The following is a 21769-nucleotide window of genomic DNA, read 5'->3' on the forward strand; positions in this document are numbered from 1 at the left end:
CAGAATCGGACAAGCTATGCGTTTTAACTTTCGATGAAATAAAGGTTTCTGATGCTATAGAGGGTGATGGCTCAGCTGATATTGCATATGAGCCAAATAACTATGTTCAACTAGCAATAGTGCGTAGCTTGAAAAATACATGGAAGAGACCGGTGTTCTTCGATTTCAATACTGGAATGGACGTGGAAACTTTAAATACAATAATAAATAAACTACACAAAATTGGTTTTCCCGTAGTAGCTATTGTCTCTGGATTTGACATTGGAAATCAAATGCTGTGGAGAGAGCTTGGTATATCAGAAAGTAAGTCATTTTTATAAGCATTTTTACAAAAATATATATATTCATTTTTTGTTTTTTTAAGCCAAGAGCTGGTTTAGCCATCCAGGAGACGAACAACTTAAAATATTTGTTTTTTCGGATACCTCGCATTTGATCAAATTAGTCCGAAACCACTATGTAGACTCCGGATTGGTCGTCAACGGAATCAGATTGACTACGACAACAGTCCAGCAGGCAATAAGTCACTGTGCTAAATCAAATGTGTCAATATTGTTAAAAATCACACAAAATCATATTAATGCTGGCTCGCTTGCAAAGCAAAAGGTCAAAATGGCAACGCAACTGTTCTCCTATTCAACCGCAAGCTCCATTAGACGATGCTATGCGTTGGGGTATAATGTAGAAAATGCATGCGAAACCGCTGACCTTTTTAAACTTCTGAATGATTGGTATGATGTCTTCAACTCAAAACTGTCAACGAAAAACTCTATCGATTCAAAACAGCCCTATGGTAAACAAATCGAAACCCAACGAGGCATTTTGACGAAAATGTCCGAAATTATGCGCACGGAGATAGTTGGAAGAGTCCATAGGCTGCCCTTCCAAAAAGGAATTTTAGTCAACAACGCATCTCTTGATGGTTTGCATGGCTATTTGTTAGAAAAGTACGAAAGGATTCACATACTGACCAGTCGTCTTAACCAAGACATTGTTAAGAATTTTTTTGGCTCCATGAGCGCCAAGGGTGAACAGTATGTCCACCTGACTCCACTTCAATTTAAGTACAGACTAAAAAAATATATAATGTGTATGACAAAACTTAAACAATAAATAAACAACCTGCTTAAAAAAAACTAATTGTCAAATAATTGTCCACAATTGAGTAATGTTTTGACCGTATTTGTTACATGGCTATTTTCATGTTCTGTACCTTCTGTTTTTTGTTTTCTACCATCGTAGAAATCTATACAATAATTTATGAAAATTGTTAAAAGGCAACATATTTAAAAAATTATGCTTTTATAACAAGAAAGGAAAGCCTAATCTTTTAAACCCATCGCAATGTCGAGCAAAATGCATAAATGGTAAACAACATCAAAGATATGAATTCAATTAATTCTCTAATTCTCATCGATTTTTATCGGTTATTTCTATGACAGCTATAACTCAGTCGTCCGGTTTTTTTAAAATGAAATTCGAAATTGAAAAGTCGGTAAAAAACTATATGTCCATTTTGCTTTATTCATCTTTTATAAATTTTTTCGAATTTTCCTAGGGCAGCTATATGGTATTATTAAGAAATTATTTCTTAACTTAGTTAATTTAAATATTTGATAAAAACAACGATGTTATAATTTTTGAATTATTAATTTTATAAAGATTTTTCGATTTCTCCTAACGCAATTCGATATCATCGATATCGTTCAACGCTTTACAGCTTCTGACTGCAATTTGTATGCCCTCTGCATATGAATAAAAATCGTCATATTTTCAATGTGGTTAATCATTTATCTATTTGCTATACATTTGGGCGTTTTTTTACGATAATATTTGTTTACAATAGATTGAGAATCCTAAAACGTTTTAACTTATAAGTAGCCTAGTCTAGTCTACTTGCAAGGGTTTCTAAGCTTCGGCTCGCAAAAGCTAGCTTCCTCTCTTGTTATTGAAATAAATCCTTAACAAAAAATTATAAACAAAACCAAAAACAAAGTCTTACTACAAGCAATTATTAAACATTTGATTTTAAAAAATATTAATTTTCTTTTATTATAACCGTCACATTTAAACTCACAACACCGTCTGAGGGTTAATCAAAAAACTGATGTCGTTTCACTCACACAGACTTGCACTGACACACTTAAGCGAAACAATATTTCTTTCGCTTACACTTTTTGCCAACGAAACTGCCTAATATGTACATATGTATGTAATTGTAGTTACTTTTCTTCATTCTTAAAATAAATAAGCTTTAATTACAACCATGACAGACTACTTTTATATACTTCCGCTAATCCCTTTTTCTTAATACTTATTTCCTTAGATATAACTTTTTTTTTTGTTTTTTGCCAAGAGCGTCATTTGTCTGGCAACCACAATCGGCTCTCCGGCTTCGCATTCGACTCTCTCAGCGCTGCAATTTATGTATGTATGTATGTATGTGTATTTATAGGTATGTATAATTTAGCATCTGCATTGTTTCATTCTCAATATGTACATATGGATGTACATGCACACATATGCTTAAATAAATGAACTCGAATTAAATTGAGCAAGTGCGAAGCGCTAAGTATTACGAATTATTCGTATGAATTTGTTATTCGTTTGAATTCACAGTAGGGAAGTCTTAAAGGAATAAGTGAATATGTATTATCGAAACCTAAAAAGTATTGGAACATTATGCAAACCCGAAGATACATATGTACATATATGTACATACATATGTACGTGTTGTTGAATGGGTCCAATCGCTTCTTGGAAATTGTTAAAAGGTTTATTTAATAATGATTGTTAAATTGGCACCAACCCTGAAATTATTGGTGAGATATTATTATTTATACTACATTATTTCAAAAACAAATTAAGTACACGCGTAAAATTAGGTACATATGTATGTATTTGTAATAAAAAAAAATTAGTGATAAAAAACGTACATATGTATGTATCTAAAGGTGTTGCGTTTAAATGTTCATAATTGCAAGGGGTTATTGTTGTTGGCATGTACTTATGTACATATAGTGCTTCGGCAAAAACATATGTTTTTGTTTAGTAACCATTTTAAAAAGTAGATTTGAACAAAAACTGTATCCTAGAGAAAGTCCCAGGATTTCCCCAGGAATCTCGGGAAATGGTAATGAAACAGGCAGTCGTGCTGAGAAATTTCTAACTTTCCAAGGAATTCCCGAGGAATTTCGAAATTAGTTCTTAGGAAAGTTGGAATTAAGGGGCACAACTAGTGTGACGGCCAAAAAAAAGGTGATTTTTGGGAATTTTTATTAAAAAAACTACTTGATCAATTATTTTAAAATTTTCAGAATATATTTATACATGTTTGAAGAATATACAGTGAAATTTTTAAAGAAAAAAATTAAATATTTTTTAAGTTAGAGCCGATCTCCAACGGCGCTAAAAAAAGGGCCTTAACTGCTGCAGTGATTCCGGCCTTCTCCGTCGATGAAATCAAAAAACAAAAAATTCTCGTTAAACTAGATAATATTGTCTATACAATGACCTACGATAAATAAAAAATATCAAAAATTGACAAAATGGCGGTGTTTAAAAAAAATCGAATTTGACCCAAAATTTTCGTCGTTTTTGGCCTGCCAAAATTTTATTTTTGATCGGATCAAAAAATCGATAGGGATTGTAGGGTGAACTATATATAGAAAATGTAAAAAAATTTGATAGTGATCGGATCATTAGTTTTTAAGTTATCACTGCAGCAAATTCGGAAAATGCTGATTCGAAAAAAACGCGTTTAAAGATAAAGTGATCGTATTCACTGTTATACGAGCGGCTGCCCTTAAAATTGCTATAACTCAAAAACTATTTCAGATATCGATTTGAAATTTTAATATGTTATTTTTAAAGGTGTAATCTACCGAAATTTGAAAGAAAAAAAAAGATTTTTTTGAAATGTCACACTAGTTGTGCCCCTTAATTCCCTTGCAGAGCAAAGGGTATTATAATTTTAGTGAGAAGTTTGCAACGCAGTGAAGGAGACATCTCAGACCCCATAAAGTATATATACAATTTTTCGCATGAAGATTTTTTTTTATAATTTTCCCATTCTTATTCAAAAAAACCACTTTGACGGGTTTTGATTGAAAAGAAATTTTTCAGTGTACATAAATCTAGTTTGAACTCCAAAACCACATCCCCAATTTTATTTAAATATGCCAACAGAAAAAAAAGGAAGATCCATGTTCTTCTAGAATCTAGATCGTCTAGTGAGAATGAAATAATTGTGGTAGAGGGTTGTTGTATAGACAATTATATCCAGACTATACCATTAAATTTAGAAATAGATGAAGTAAACCCCTTTACTCTAAGTAACAATGATAATGTAGGGGAGAGTGGTCCCATACCGACCGGTCGTACCATACCGACCCCCCATGTTTCTCAGAGATGGCGATGCTAGCCGAATTGTCGGTAACTTCAGTGAAAAGCTGTTATAACACAGACATTTTGGAGATACCTTCTGTCAAAAAAGTACCGGGACTGGATTAATTAAAACGCCTGTGCTAAACCGATTTCGGAAATTTTTTTTTTGTTATGTTGGTAACACTGTTCTGCATTACTAAGTAAAGTTTGATCGCGATCTGTGAAGTAGTTTGTTTACAGTCGCTGGTTACGTCAGTCTATGTTCTGATTGCTTGCCGAATTTTATAATGAACAACTATATTGAACAAAGAATTTGTCTTAAATTTTGTGTTGCGAACAAAATTTCTTGTACTGACGCGTTAAAAATGTTGCAGAAGGCTTATGGTGATGCAGTTTTATCGAGAACACGTGCTTTTGAGTGGTACAAAGCATTCCAAGAGGGTCGTGAGATTGTCGAAGACATGCCTCGTTCGGGACGACCATCCACCTCTCTCACCGACACTAACATCGATACAGTGAAGGAATTTATTTTTGAAAATCATCATGTCAGCTTACGAGAGATAGCACAAGTCCTGAACATCTCTCACGAGTCAATTCGTACCATTTTGACTGACCGTTTGGGTATGAAACGAGTCGCTGCACGGCTTGTTCCAAAAGAGCTGAATTTCGAGCTACCATTGTCAACGAATACAAGGTCAAAAACTCGATAAATACCATCGAACAAGCTCCGTATTCGCCAGATTTAGCTCCGTGCGACTTCTTTTTTTTCCTCGACTCAAGTTGCCGCTTCGTGGAACCCGTTTTAGCACCATTGAAGACATTAAACAAAATTCGGCACGGGAGTTGAAGGCTATCCCGGAAAACGCTTATAAAAAATGTTTCGAAGACTGGAAGAATCGCTGGCATATGTGTATTGCCTCTAATGGGGACTACTTTGAAGGCGACAAAATAAATTTGGATGAATAAATAGAAAATGTGAGTGTTATTAACCCAGTCCCGGTACTTTTTTGACAGAAGGTAGATAGCCAATTTGACTTCTTTTGTTTCACTGCAATTTTTCCGTTTGTTTTGTTTCAACGCCTGTGACATTCATTTTTTTTTCTTTTCTGAACTTGAGCTTAAATATTTTTAAAATTTTTTTTCTCCGCATAAAAATTGGAGGGTAAGGTTTTCTGATAGTTGATAGTCCTAGCTGTCATTTACGCTATTAGAATTACATCGCTCTTTGCGTCATTAGATAATGGCGAGCAGTTAATTAGAAAAGGTTGTGGTGGTCCGAAACCGACCGCGAAGTGATGGTCCGAAACCGACCCCCATTTATTGGCAGCTTAATATGTCATAGCGTATTTTTGAAAAAGTAAACAAGATTCAATAAAGAAAAGTAACAGAAACAGCAAAAACATCAGAAGAAAGCGAAGAGACAGTCATCAACGAGCGGCTTTCAAAAAACAACGCAAAAACAACGCGAAAACTTACTATGAGAAAGAGGACAACTCAGACTTCATCAATTGACTACAGTGCCCTTTATTTCATACATTAATTTTTATTTTCTGGAAATAACCTTCAATATATTTCTTAATAAACGTCAAAATCATTAAATTCTATTTTATGTTATTAAATTGCTTCTGTTAAGAAATAGGGGGTCGGTTTCGGACCACTACTTTTGAGTACGACCAAAAAGTGGAGTTTTATATTTGCCTGAATATCTAACGCTTCAAAGCACCTACCCACTTACTAATCAATTAGATGTATAGTAAACTGATCCCTCTACATAGTAAATTTTTGAACTGAACTGAAAAATTGATTTTTCTCACCTTTATCACCTTTGCCATTTAGGGGGTCGGTATCGGGCCACCCTCCCCTACTCATACACGTAGGGGGTGGTATAGATGATTTTATTCAAACCATACCATTAAATTTAGAAGAAGAAGATAAATAGAATGATTTCTATGAAAATAATTTAATTGTTTGTTCTATTAATATTACCATATTCTGGATTGTAATATTTATATTATACTTCACCTTAGATTTAAAAGGAAGCTAGCTAAGACAAAACACAATCTGGTAGAAATCAAATTTTTTCAATCTTCAATAAAAATGTGTTGTTTATTATTTTAAATAAAAATGTGTTTATTTAAAATTAAAATTACATTATTTTATTTACAATTAAATGGTACAATCCTGATTTTTTACAGTAAGGTAGTTTAAATTCTAATTATGTATAAATCTTGTCAAATGTACAATCATATTTATTTTTTTTTTAAGTTTTCAATTTTATTGTTTTTATAATTATTCCTATTAAGGCAATTCTCAATTTTTTTTATTCTTTGGTCCCAAACATAAATTTTAGAATCTATTACATTAAGGCAGGTTCTCACCTTGCAAACCCAAAAACGACACTTTTTAAAAAAAATTTTTTTGAGAAAACAGCTGAAGATAGATTACTTTGAGAAAAAAATTTGGAAATTAAAAAAATCAAAAAAGCGGCGGGAGGGGGCGTCTTTCAGGTGTCCCGCTAGCGAAAGTGATTCAGCGAAAACGGGTAATCGGAAACACAAAAACCGAAAAGATTCTTAAAGTGTACAGTATTGTGCACAAAATAAACTGGGATCAGGAAAAAAAAATTAAAATTACAAAAGTTATTTGCTTTAAAAAAATTACGATTTTTCGCGTTTTTTTCCACTAATTATTTTCTTAAATAAGCAGTTTTCAAAATTTTTGGATAATCCTAGTTCATTTGTTAAAAGAAACTATAAGGAACATTTAAAAAAAAATTGTGTGACGATTGGTTTATCCCAACGCTTCCAATCGATTCCGTAAGGTCCTTAAGCTCTTGTAATTTTTCAAATTTGAATCTGAAATTTGTTCAGCACATTTTTGAAACATTTTTTCATTATTTATTTATGTTTTACTTTGTGTATTTCTGACTGAGAACCAATTTATTACATATAAAAGTTGAAAAAAATGATTTTTAGATATAAACATTGTTAACTGCAATTTCTTCTTCCAAAAACAAACATTTTTTAAAGTTATTAAAAGCAAATTGATCCATAGCACTTGTTTTGATTTTTTCACTGTTTGTTTTCAGTCATACCAATATCATTAGAAAATTTGAGTGCATACATTGTTGATCACAAGGCAACAAATTCAAGCATAGGTTTCCCGATCTTTCAAAAAAATTAAAATTTTTTTTATTGGCTTTGTGAAAATTATAATACATATATATGTAATATAGTTCTATTGAATAAGATATTGATTATAAAGTTAGACATATAACAACTTTTCGACTGATTTTTGTATACTCGGGACTTGATTAATTAGAATATTCTGCAAGTGGCAACTTTTTGCGACTTCACGACTTGACTGCTTCTTTTCGACTCCGCGGTTCTTTTCCTTTATTAATAATAAATGGAAATGGTCCAAAAACAAATCCACCATAAAATACGAAAAGTATTATAAATTATATTTTGTATAATACTATATTTAGTATTTCCATAAACTTAGATATAAGTAAGGGGTTAAGAGGAAATGAGTTTGATACCATTCCGATTTTAAAAAAGTTCAAATTGAAATTCGAAACACCATCTGGAAGAAATCAAGTCGCTACGAGCAAATCCAACGGAGTGATAATGTTGTTTTTCAATCTCTCGTATGGGAGCTATCCAAAAAAGTCGTCCGATCCGACTTACATATATACTGCACGATCGATTCAGATCGTGATGCTGATCAAGAATATGGTGTCTGAGGTGAAATAGGGTATTCTAATTTTCTGCAAGGGTAAAAATAGAATACTTTTGTGACCAGAGGAAGAAGCTAGCTTTATTTTCGAATTTGAAAAAAATGTTTAATCAACTTTATCGTTGCAAAAGTCATGTGTTTATTTGTGAAGTACCTCGCAACGAATACTTTTGTGATTGACTGCAAAGTGACGTAGAAAGTGGTATGATGTAGAATGTATAGCTATGTATAGTAGAATCCCGATTATCCGCACATCGATTATCCGGACTCATTCGTTCGTCAAAAATCTATTTTCCAACAAAAATTTTAAATTACATACATATGTAGGTGTTATGTAATTCATTATCTATCGTTATAGCTTAGTTTTTATATATCGTATTATCTAATTAAAACCTATTCCATAATTATTAAAAATCTTAAATATTATTTGTTCAGCTTTGAAATCGGTTATCCGGATTTTCGATTATACGGAATTCCCCTGGTTTTAATTGATCCGGATAATCGGGATTCTACTGTATGTTCAATTGAACAAACAGACAGTGACCGAAACGATAAGTATTTTTAAGGATACCAATTTAGTACGTTATCGGTAACGGTATTAACGGAATAATGCGCCGACGCAGTGGTGGCCACACTTATAAGCGCCTGCAAACGTGTTGGATGCGACGCATCGCGCACTCCGTTTCGAAAGCCCGGCGATGTGTTACCCTCGACCGTTGATTTTGAGGCGGTAAACCGAGGCGGAAAAATCGATTGTGCCCGTGAGATTATTTTTGTTTTGGTCCGTGGCCTCTCGCCCCCGTAATCCCGCGCGGCCTCGGCCACATGACTCATGCCAGGCAGCAACAATGAAAAACCACAATAAGTACATCAAGCTGCCGCAAGACCTCGATCTGAGTTTCCACAGCGACTTGGACCTGCTGCCGGACACGGCTGCCGACATCGACGTAGAGCTAGACGCGGATGCGGCCACCCTCAGTGTGAACGTGCCCCCGGCTCTGGGCCTGGACGAGGACTACGACGACGACGAGCTAATCATCGCCCACGGCGGCGGAGGGCTTCGACTAGCTCCCACGGCGGCGGAAGCAGAGGAGAGCCGCAAGCAGGAGCAGCGCGGACAGCGGAAGCAGCAACTGGAGCCACAGCAGGTCCTGTCAAGGAGCAAGATCTGCGGCCTGGGCAGCGACAGCATCATCGAGGTGAGTGCCCGAAACCGGGGGCAGATCTGGTCGACGGTTTTTGGGAGAGAAGCCTCTGGAACTGCCAAAACAATTGAGAACTGTTTTTTTTTTTTAATGTTGGGGTATTATGTACAAACCATCGGAGTACTGAATCTGCGCCAGCAACTTGTGGCTGGTGGGGATTGCAAGCCCCGAAAACATTCCGCGAAGTCCAGGGCACAACAAAGCAAAACAAAGGGGCGGGTTGGCAGCCAACGAAGAAGCGAAAAAATCGATAAGCGACAAGCAAACATTCTGCCATTTGTGGCAATCCCCGTGAGCCGCTTGCACGGATTTTTCCTTCGAAACCCCTGTTGATTTTTAATCGGCGAGTGGGAGGGCACATGACAAGGGCTGGGCAGGTGGGGCATGAACAAGACGGATTTGTTGAGCGGAAGTGTTCTCTAATGCTTATGCGGTACGATATTAATGGAACTTGTGTTGACACTTCGTGACCGCTTTCCGAAGATAGGACCAGGTCGCAATCTAGTCCCAAGTAGGACAGTGTCCTAGAAAGCCTCGAAAGACCAAGGGAAACCGACCGAAAAATCTATAATTCCGCCCCCACAAGTAGTTAAAAATTCAACTCGGCGCACCAACTGTCAGTGGCGTGGTTCGCCATCGGGGGCGGTCTGTGGGGTTTTCAATCAATAATGCGTCAGACCCGTGTCAATCATAGCACTGCCCCCCCACTGACGATAAAAGAAGCATAGTTAATTGTGTCACGTTGTAGGTGCATTTTCCACACCTCATCTGTTGTCGCAATTAAATTGTTGCAATACTTCTGTTTCGATTGGAAAGCTTCGACAATCTTGTCAATCTTGTTGGAGCTTATTCTGAGTGCTTGGCCAGTTACAGCGCTGGAAAAATAAAATACCACTTTTAGCTGGGCAACAGGGAATGGGTTATCCTTTAAGGAAAGTTTCATGACAAACCACCAAATAAGTCGTTCAAATTCTTTGGGCTTGAAAATAATAAATTGGGCTTCAATAATTTTGAAACTTGAAACTCCAAACCCAGTTATGGTGCACCAGCAACAAGATATATAAAATTGTGGAAGGTTTACATGGACTTTAAATAAAATAATTTTTTTTGGAATCCACATAATGTAATGTTCTGTCACTTTTAAAATCTTGTAGATCTTGTTGTATATATACTTATATTTATCTTATTTTTAAAACTGAAACCATTTATTGCTAAAAGTTTTGGCAAGCATTGCCAATTTACCTGAAAGAAATCCCCTTGAACTTTTGGGGGAGTGTTTAATGTTTTCTTCTCTTCCCACCGGTTACTCAGTTTCAAAACTCAGATAACTAGGCAGTCCTCAGTATACATTAAGGATCTTATTTTAGGGCAGCTTTGCCCTCCATTCACGTCTACAGCCAATTAAAGCGAATTCTCGGTCATACGCCTCGTGCACCTCATTATGGTGTGCTTTTAGCCACCCAGGTCACTGCAATCTAAGCTAACCTAGATTTATTCACTCGCAGTTGTTTCTTCAACAACACAGTATACGCCATGTGGGTTGAGCAGGAGTGTTTGAGGTTAGGAAAAAAATTTTTGAATAGGTAGGTAGTAGGTGTATGTTTCGAACAGGTACAATGACCCAGCTTTTAAATGCTCATTAGAATCTATTTAAGTTAACTATATGTGCGGTAAATATTTAAGGTTAATCAGATTATAAAAAATCAGATTATAAAAAAAATCCATTTAAAAACAACCTCAATTCCTTATTAGCTATTTTGATATGATAACGTTGATAACGTCGTTGTTTTCTATCACACGACCATGATTTTTTAAGTACATATCAAGTTTTTTAGCTAGCCTGGAATTATGAAAAAAATTAAATAAAAATCTGATAAGTATATCATATAGCTCCCATAGGAAAGATCGAAAATTATATGTATATAAAAGGGAATAAAAAAGATGACGTCGTTGTTTTGTATCATGTATTATGTATTTTAAGAGTATATAAGCTTCGGCTTGCCGAATCTAGCTTCCTTTCTTGTCAAACATACCATAGTCTACAACTTGGTACAAAGTTAGTTATCCATATTTTTAACATTAATAAATAAAAAAATTATTCTTATACTGAATCAAGCTCTGTGACACTGATCATGTTGGTAATCGTTAAAATAGGCACTTTTACACCTACATACGTATCTGCTAAATAGTTTTTACACTGATATATGTCTGCAGAATGCGGACACGAATAGTTTAATTCTTCTGCAGTTCGTAGGAGCAGCACTCTGTTGCATTTCTTCTTTTGAACCGCTGACATGCAAATTTATGCATAAAGTGCGGTGGTACAAATGAATTTATAGCACGGCCAGGGAAATTTATCATCCTGCCCGCACACTTTGCGAGGGTATCCAACACAATTCCGCATTACCCGTTTCCCAAACTTCCTGCACAAATGGAAGCTGGCAAAATGACGGCCAACATTTAAGAGCATTTATTATAATCATAAAATACAAACTGCATTATTATGCATTGTCGTTCCTCCGAGCGTGTCATGCTGAAAAGATATGAAAAGGGAGAGGACGGTGGCCAGGAAGTTAGTGAAGCCTCAGAGTCTCCACCGGAATACTTTTGTGCGATTACACGGAACGACAAAGTGTAACGTTTTGAGCAACCCAACAATGTTTCAACTATCGATGATATTTAAGTAGCTTTTTATCAGGGATTTCCCGGAGCCCTTATTCATTATAATAATTCACACAATTGCGTGGTTTGATTCCGTTCTTACGGTGATTAAGCTATACAATATATTTATTATACAGACAAGAACACAAATTTTCGCTTTTCGTGGGGAATAGATTTCCGGTTTAATTAAAGGAGCAGACATACCTTATCTCATTGCCCTGCGAAAATAGAGGTTTCTAAAGTTTAAGCTGGCACTCCGCATTTGCCTGTGCAAATATAATTTGCACTTTTAATTGCCGCACAGAGGGTGCGGCATGCTACGGGCGTCGACTCAAAGTTTCCCTAAAAATGGTAAACTCCGCCTTTGATGCTGTCCGCGGAATGCAATTTTTGCCATAAATGTTTGCGCTAAAATGCGAACTTTACTCGTGGCTCATAAAAATGCAGACCCTACCCCGAAGACTTCCATTACAGGTTTTTCGCATAGCCGACATCCAAATGCTTTTAGGGAATTCCCCCGCTGGCTTGCTTGGTCTGCGATTATTTCGCAGCGTTAAGCATATCTATTGTGACCTGTGCCCCGAGCAGAGCAAATAGTTGTCAGTGTCCCGAAAAGTATTTTAATGGTTATTTGATAACAACATTCGAAAGTCAGTGCAGAGGGTTTAATTGGGACAGCGCATCATTTGTTCCACATTTAAGAACAGGAAAGTTCGGAAACATACAAAGCCATTTTTATTTATCCCCAAAACTGTTTTGCCACCCACGAAGTTTACAAATTGAATTAATTGCGTGCAAAATTTCAAAAAGCGAAAGAACACAAAACCACTAACCGTTGGTTGGCTTTCCTTCCTGGTTGGCTTCTTCCTCTCCCCTTTTCGGTTGGCGTCGCTCCTTTGAAAAGCCATAGAAAAATTAGCTTCGAGGGTTCTTGGCATGAACAGCATCCGGATTAAAATCGTTGTCATGAAAATTATATTGAATCAAGGCTTCCGAGCATCGGGATGCAGAGGTAAAAAAGGGCCCACAAAAGCGTTGTTTTGTTAGGAGACATATAGGATTTGCATAACAACAATGCGGAAACGACTTCAAATTTAACTGAAACCAACGACGGATTCAAAAAAATTATATATATTGGTTTTGCATTCTTCTCAGAAAAATAATTTACATCTTTAAATGATGCAGATTTCGAAAGCTGAGATTAGCACCTCCTCATTGTTTAAGCTAAAGCAAATTACATTGCACTTGATTTTGACTTTGGCTGGTAAACACGCAAAAATTGTCATTTTACAGCCATAAGCTAAACGAGGTGATGATTATGGCCCGATTTTTTTTAGAAAAACTTCATAGAAAAATCGTTATAGCTTCGATGTTGTTTAGCCTCTATGTATTTCGACATATTTGAGGGCTGCAAGGGTATTCCTTTCGCTTCCTTTCTTGTTTTATATCAAATAGTTGTAATTAAGACAATACTTTGTCCAGATTGTCGCAAGTTGTATCCCGAGAAGCTGTCTAACATTTCATTAATATTGGCTTAGTACTTCTCGAAAAATCTTGACAAAGGACTTTAAAAACACAGTTTGGAGAAAAACACGCTTAAAGTTTTGAGCGCTTAACTGGAGCGCGTACCTTCTTTTGTCTTCAGACATATAACTTTAAAACTATTGCTGGGATGGACTTGAAATTGTAGGAGAATATTCTAGACCTGTTGTAAAACTTAAGAACTTTTGTCTTCAACTGTTGCTGGAGGGACTTGAAATTGTAGGAAAATTTTTTAGATCTGTTGTAAAATTTAAGAACTTTTGTCTTCAAATATTGCTTGGATGGACTTTAAATTGTAGGAAAATATTCTAGACCTGTTGTAAAATTTAAGAACACAAAAACAATTAAACAAGATTTTTGGATCCCATCCCATCTAACTCATTAAATATCAAAATAGTTAATAGAACATTTTGAAGAAATTTAAAATGTGAGTGAAGTTTGTTATGCATTTTTGTTCAAAATCAACTTTATGTTGGGACTTTTAAATAGGCGGTAGGCTTGGTAGTGACAAGACCTAGCTGCAAAAGACTAATGGAAGAGCATGTTTTCACAGCACAGTTTTGGTATACAAATTTGTAGTTGTCCATAAAAATGATAGACAAACCATATTTAATCGGAAACCCCCAAGTCGGCTTTAAAACTGCTACAGAAACGCAGGCGTACAATGTGCAGATATGTATTTATTTTATTTTACATTTTTACTCTTATAAATGGTTTTCAAATTAAAATGTAGGTATCGTAAAAATGGATATTTTTAGATGAGCTCCACATATCTTTGGTAAGAGCTCAAGTCTGTGACATGTGGCAGCTGTCGCTTTAGTTACATTTCGTATTCACAAATTCAACATTGACAGACATATAACGCAATTGCTTTCCGAAGTACCTTCATCGTTCGAGCGACGTACATGAAGGAAATTAAAAAAGGGAAGAGAACCAATTTCGTAATTTCCAATCAAAGGACTTTGCAAGGTGACACACAGTTCCAATATTCTATTCACCCTTGCCGGAAAAACAACCGTTATTACCAAAAATATTTTAAAGACGCTCTCATATTTCTTTTTCAATTTAACTGAATAAAGTTTTAAGAAAGTAATGAATGCATATGATCGCTACGACCAAAAATCCAAGGCTTTAGTTAGAGGCTTGTATATACATTTTTTCGATATTCAAAACGTTGGCAACCTAAAGTTAATTTGTTAAATAATTTATAAGTGTATCGTGCTTATTAATTTATTTTCGACTATTAGCCTAACAAATGTCATGCCAACCAAAAATGTGACCTTGAAAGATGTTTTAAAGTTTGTAAAGTATTTTTCATATACATACCCTTATTTATTTGGGGACTAACAACGTGGCACTGCTTCACGGCATCTGGGAAATGGAATGGAATTGTGGTGGAAAATGGAAGAAGGGATGTTTGCTATATGAATTGATATATTCAGCCTTCTTTTGTTTTCTCACACAAACGAACCACGCATATCCTTTAACTTTATTGTGTCTCCGTCAATGATTGTTCTTTTCGTACGTCATTCTCTGCCTGGCAACCCACTTTATATCCTGACAAAAGCTTAGCCACACACACTGAGGTAGGAATATTTAATTAATTTATTGATTAATACCCTTTGCACCTTTTCTCTCAGTTATGACTGTCTAGACATTTACGTCGGTCCGTCTGTCTACGCAAAGCAGTCCCTCAGATCGGCCGGATCGGACGACTATATCAAATAAGAAAGATAGAAAAATCGATATAAAATGAATGAAAATAAAATACAGGGACTTTGATTCTTGTCATCAATTTCGGAATATTCAGTTTTCTAACGCCTTTTAAATTACGAATAAACTTTCATTCCAGTCCGAAAATAATATCACAATAAGAGCGAACAAAAACAAGAAAATTAATAGAAAGAGCATCATAACTTTGATGATGTTAATTAATGATATCAAGAAAGGAAGCTAGCTTCGGCAAGCCGAAGCTTATATACCCTTGCAGTCCGCAAATATTTCGAACAGAATACACAAAGGCTAAACAACATCGGAGCTACGAGACTTATCTATTAATTTTCCATATTTTTGACTATTGTTCAGATGGCAGCTATATGATATAGTCCTCCGATTTTGATGAAATTTTATTTGTTATTCAAGAGTCGTTAGAAAACTCTATATTCCAAAAATCATGATTTTCTGATGATAAATAACGATAATTTATCATTTTATTTCCGTTAATTCTATATAGATTTTTCAATCTTTCCTATGGCAGCTATATTATATAGTTGTCAGATTTTTATGAAATTTTTTTTATAAATCAAGGCTAGTTAAAAAACTTGATACTCAAAAAATCATAGTCGTGTGATGAAAAACAATGACGTTATCAATTAATTTCCATTAATTCTATATATATTTGTTGATCTCTCCTATGGCAGCTATGTGATAGAGTTATCCGATTTCGATAAAATTTAAACCGAAATTCAATAGTAGTTATAAAACGCCATCTGAAAGAAATCAAGTCGATCTGATCAAAAACAACGGAGTGAGATTTTTTTTTTCAATCTCTCGTATATACTGCGTGCAATAACTACACAACTTTTGGGAAAGTTTCAACAAGATAGCTTCAAAACTGAGAGACTAGTTTACATAGAAACAGACAGACGGACAGACGGACCGACGGACAGACGGACAGACGTACAGACGGATTTCGATTCAGATCGTGATGCTGATCAAGAATATATATACTTTATAGGGTCTGAGGTGCCTCCTTCACTGCGTTGCAAACTTCTGACTGAAATTATAATACCCTTTGCTCTGCAAGGGTATAAAAATTACTTTATAATGTTTAAGCATTTGATGGTACTAGATTTCTACAAGGATAAAAGTGGGAATATTGAATAAATTAAATGTTTGTTATATTTTTGCCCTATTTTTTCTTGGCTGGTTTTCATAAGCTGCCGACAGCACTGGCGAGCTTCAATCCGTGTTGATGGATTTGTCATGGATTGTGCGGTGACATTTACAGTGGGTTAGCCACCATCCTGCCCAAACCCTTTCATCGTATTTCCCAAAACATTATGTTCAGCCCATTTGTTAACAGCAACACAAGCACGCACAAAAATTCAGACATTCTGCACTTCCGCAGATAACTTTTAGGTTTTTCGATGGAAGGGGATCTGGATCCGGAGTCAACCCCGCTGATGATTTCCATTTCAATAGAGGCAGTCGAATATTTCGTGGAGCTGGCTGTCAAACATTTTAATTAGCTATTCATTCTCATTAGCCCAGTTAAATTATCAGCGAATTTTCTGCTCGGCAGCTTATTGAGCACTGGTGCGACAACTTTAATCTGCACATTACAAAGTTTGGCTCTTGATTTGCAAAAAGTTTCGACTTTTGACAAGAGCTCACTTCTCTTTCGCTTTTGAAGAGTGGGTGTAAAAATAAATGAAAGAATGGAACAGAATAGTGCACAAACAGAACCAAAAGCACATGTGTAAAACGTGTGGAATGAACATGACCACAAAGCCTAGGAATTTACGAGTATGATGAAGGAACCGACGGAGGTAAATGAGATGGGAGGGCAATGATTGCTGTTTGTGTGGAGTTATGAGAACCAGTACTATCAACACTAACAGCTATAAAAGCAACAAGATCCTGCAAAACTGCAGCTCACATTCCACGTCGTACTTTCCAGCAGAAACACTGGGAAACAAAAAAATTGGTACACTCAGAATGCTGCAACAATTTTTTCTTAGTTTTTAATCCGACCTAAAAAGTCTTATAAACGAAACCCTAAAAACGTGGTGTTTATAAAAAGAGAAGATTTTGAGCAACTTTAGTTTAAATATTCATTGCTAAATATCCTATACATTCGATGATTAAAAATTGTGTCTGAGATGGTGCAAAATGTCGAGTGCACTGTAAATTCAGATTAAAGGGAGCCGACGACGAGGGGTCGACTACAAGCTTTAAAAACAATTAAAATGGCCAACGATAAAGCGGCGGGGGAAGGATGAGCACGGAAACATATTTACTGGGGGTCCCCCCTTCACATTCACTCTTTATAATGTCCTGCTGATGCAGCAGCTTGCCAGGAACGTTGATATGTGTCGTCTGGATCTGCTCCTGTCTGTGTCAATAGCATGGGGCTTATGTGTCAGACTGAGTTGATGAAACCCACCTCCCAGCCAATGGTTGCCATCAGGAGCTCCCAAGTACACGACCTCCGATTCGATTAGGCACACCATGCATTTTGATTAAGATTTGTAACATTGGTATACTGCCAGGAAAAAGAAGAAAATAAAATAAAACATGTAATGTCCGCACAATAAAAAGCTAGCCGAAACTCTTATACCCTTGCAGCTAAAAACAATCAAATACGTTATACCCCTAAATAATACACAATTTTATTTTATTACAAGGCAGGTTTTGCCCGTACCTTCGTTTTTAGTAGTTTAGTAGTGAAGCTGATTAATAACACATTTACCTTTGTATACCTTTTTTGGTGTCCAATGTTTCTCCTAGTATGTACATGTCCCAAATCGGGGTTGACCTTAAAACATCATCACCAAAATCCATCGATGATATTTGTGTGTGATGAACAAGAAAAGCGAAATGACACAAAATTCATTTCAGTGGCCGAGTCTACATAGTTGCCCCAGGTTCAGAGCCAGATAGACGGACGGCAAGAGCTAAAAGTTTATAAAAATAGCTGTGGCTCGTATCTGCCACAACCAGATATACACAGGGCAGCTTCCTTGGTCCCACGCGTGCTGGAAAACTCCACGTTGCGCTTGCAGTTTTCGCCATTTCCGTATGCATTGGACGGGGGTTTGAAGTGGTCCGTGCTGGGTGCCAGAGGTATAAGCCCTGCTAATGTCTGTCAGCGGCCAACCGCACGCAGAGTGGGATGAAAGAGATACAAATTCGGTTAGTCCAGTGTGGGAGGTGGAGTACTGGGATGGTGCAGGAAGAGTCCAACAGAATATTTGGCAACGTTTTTGCAAGAGTTTGGAGTCAGTGATGACTCTTGCATTGCGCTTGGTGCCTACGCCATTCGCTGATGCCAAAAAGTGAAAATTAGATGCGAAGCAATTTCTTTGAATTTTTGCGTTTGCTCAAATACCACTTTGCATTCAAGGCTCCGATCCTGGCCAACATTAACTGCTCGGCTCCACACCCGCTGCAATGGACGTAGTGTAGGTTTATAAATCTAAATTGAAAAACTTTTCATTTGGCAGTCCCTGAAAAAGAGTGCTGCCTGTTTATGATTGCGCTTTGTTTTGCCCGCTCGACTCCTTTCAGCGTTGGCAGCTTAAAACTTTTCCTGCAGAGCTCACAGAGTGTGTGCAACTCGAATCTCTGGTTCCGAGAGGAAGATTTATGGGGAGATCTAATTGGAAGGTTGTTTTGTGCCCCTCAAGCAAAAAGTGTATGCGTTATATTTTCTGGGATCTGTGCATCAAAGTATGCCAGGACATAAAAAATATAACAACTTTTGAGCGTTGAGGAGTTGAGGAAATGCATACTCGTACTCTACGCTTAAGCCTTAAGGCTCCAATATTGGTTGTCCCTTAAAACGCAAGTGGTGGCTTAAATCGGTGGGGATGAGAGCCCAATGCGCTGTGGTTTCGATGCCATCGACCGCAGTTCTCCCGCTTCACTTTTACCGACACCGAATCTACAATAAATTACTTAACCTGTGCGTATCAGATGGTTGGACTGCGGTCACAGGACTGCGGCTCCCTCTTCATTTTATTAAACCGACTCCACTCCGACTGAAAGCAATCCCACCCTGAATTTGAACTTCTCGGAACCTTAATGCTTCAGTATTTCACTGCAACTTACTCGAAATTGCATTGCGAAGTAGAATAGGGAAAGGACGCCAGGTCGTTGCATTCTTAAATACTAAAGGCCCCAAACCTTTCGAAGTGTTGTCATGGAAATGGAAAGTCGGAGGGAGGAAGTGGAGGCTGTCCATATGGCAGCACTTAAATACTCTCACTTTGCTGACCCTTCTTTCTGCCTGGCTATTAATCAGATTACTTACGGCCCCTGGGTGGCTGCATGGACACTATCAGCACGACAACATTCGTAGCTCGTTAGAGGGAATGTCGGGAATGGGATTGGGTGAATTCAGAGCTCATGATGAGGCGGCGGCCTATGCTTCATTGAGTCTTACTTCAGTATAAATTAGCCCAAATGTCCCAGACCCCAAGGCCTTTGACGACAAAGCGTCGCGTCTCTCCAGGAGTTCCCGGCCCGACGGTCCAGTTGCGTCCGCTGATCCATGTTGAAAGCCCAGCCACTTCAAGCGGACTACGCAATCGCACTCCGAAGTCCAAGGACGTCGGCAGTAAGCTCCAACCTCAGAGGAGCATCAGCAACGTCAAGGGACAGCGAGGAGTCGCAAAGGATGTAGAGCAAAGCGAAAGGGATGACGAGGATGCAAATGAGGACTTTGCCGGCCAGGTAACATAACAAAATATACTTTGGCCAATTTTCAATTATTGACGTGATTTGACAGTGTTACTTTGTTGTGGGGTTTTTCTTTCGTAAAATTCATCTCTTTCAGTGGACACCATTCTGTTTTCAGTCGTGTCTGTGCATAATTAGAGATTTCAATGTTGTTAACTACCCACACGTGCTTTGATAACACTGATGCGTTCCTCAAAAAGGGTGGGTAAGCGGGTTGTCGGAGAGAAAAACCGTAGCGCTATCACATATGATATTTTGTGTTTGATTACTTATGCTAAAATCTCTCTGAGACTGGTTCTGTTCTCGACTTCACCCTTAATTAATCCTTTTTATGAAATTAACAAAAAGTGGTGTGCAAAAACAAGATTCGGTTACCGACATTCCTTAGAATGATGTGTCCATCCCATAGGACCAGTAGTTGTGGTATGAGGCTAAACAAATACATTTTCTTTGGTATTTTAGAATGAAATATTAATTTTTGTCAAATTTTAGTGTATTTTATGCCGTACGAATGCCACAGTGCACCGTGGTCGGTCTTGTATGGAGAAGGCGGCCAAAAATACTTCCAGTAGGAATATCGACTTGAATTTTTTTTGCAGGTATATAATAGCGTATGAATATTATATCTTAAGTATCAGCACCATTAAGTATCCCCTACCATCGTGGTTACTATAAAATCTTCAAAAGTTGACTCCCAAATGCACACTACACTTTTTTTTAAAGCGTTACTGACAAAAAATATACATATTTATTAAACACTTAATTTTGGTTAAAAAATTAACAAAAGATAACAGAAAACGATGATTAACATAAACTTAAAGTAATATAAAAGTAATAAAAAATAAATTTGTTAATACCAATTAGAAATGGTTACTCTAGAAAATCAAAAACTGATGAAACACGAACGAGGCACTCGTGAACGGATTCGCAAATATTCGCAGCGGATTTTCACAGATAACACTAATTAAATATTGATCAATATTTAAAAAAAAATTTCATTAGTGACCGGATTGGGCAACACAACTTTTACCTTTGTAGAATATTGATGTTAAGTTCTGCAGAACTTGAAAAATTGCGGTGGATAAACAATTTTTGTTATAGTCACATATAGCATGCAAAATTAATAAAAAATTATAAAAACACAAACTACAAACCTTCAACTTTAAGATTCATTTCACTTTCGGATTTTAAACGATTGTTTTATATTATTTTTTAACCATTAACTTAACGATTTCAAACGTCATGCGCACGCTTCCAGTTGATCGATTGGTTTGCGCGCTCACTTTGCGCCCCAATTGTGGAATGTACCACTTACCATCCTGGGTATGCACCCTGGGATCTCGAGGATCACAATATCCCAATCAAAAAAATATACCATTTAAGAGGGTATAAAACTCGTATTTTACCTTATTGCTCATCGAACATTAGGAAAAAGTATTGCGAATAACGATTTACCAATCATAAAGTTATTAAAAATATTTAATAGCAAGATTTACCTCAAAGTTGAACAAAGTTAAACTTGCTTGGTTATCTGATATCTTTCTGCCTGAATTCAGACCTTCGAGTTTGGAGTCCCCAGTACCGTCCCCCTTAATATCACAATCGAACGAACATCAATATTGATTTCGGTTCAGCCCGGCGAAGCTTTTGTTTAACTACGCCCTTTTTGGTGCTTGGCTTTAAATCAACACTTTCCCAAGTCGATGGTTTTCCCTTCCCAGTCCTGCACATCCCGACTTACTCCCTTTTCTGGTACACTACTTTTTGCGGCT

At 36.7% G+C, this 21769-nt stretch overlaps 1 protein-coding gene across 4 annotated transcripts in view; it reads left to right on the forward strand.

The window, feature by feature from the left end:
* Nucleotides 1–8767: 8767 nt before the first annotated feature.
* Nucleotides 8768–21769, forward strand: part of LOC108088781 (calcium-transporting ATPase type 2C member 1) — a 34464-nt gene continuing 21462 nt past the window's right edge. For 3 of the 4 annotated variants that reach the window (XR_001771240.2, XR_001771241.2, XM_017186738.1), the window contains exon 1: nt 8768–9323. Coding sequence is in view for 2 of the 4 variants with exons in the window: in XM_017186738.1 (XP_017042227.1) it covers nt 8973–9323 (351 nt within the window). In the remaining 2 variants the exon portion in view is untranslated. Of the gene's footprint in view, nt 9324–19706; nt 19992–21769 lie in introns of those variants that run through there. The other variant, XM_017186740.1, reaches the window with a different exon arrangement.

Source organism: Drosophila ficusphila, unplaced genomic scaffold (genome assembly GCF_018152265.1).
Source record: "Drosophila ficusphila isolate 14025-0441.05 unplaced genomic scaffold, ASM1815226v1 contig_106, whole genome shotgun sequence".
NCBI classification, from domain to species: domain Eukaryota; kingdom Metazoa; phylum Arthropoda; class Insecta; order Diptera; family Drosophilidae; genus Drosophila; species Drosophila ficusphila.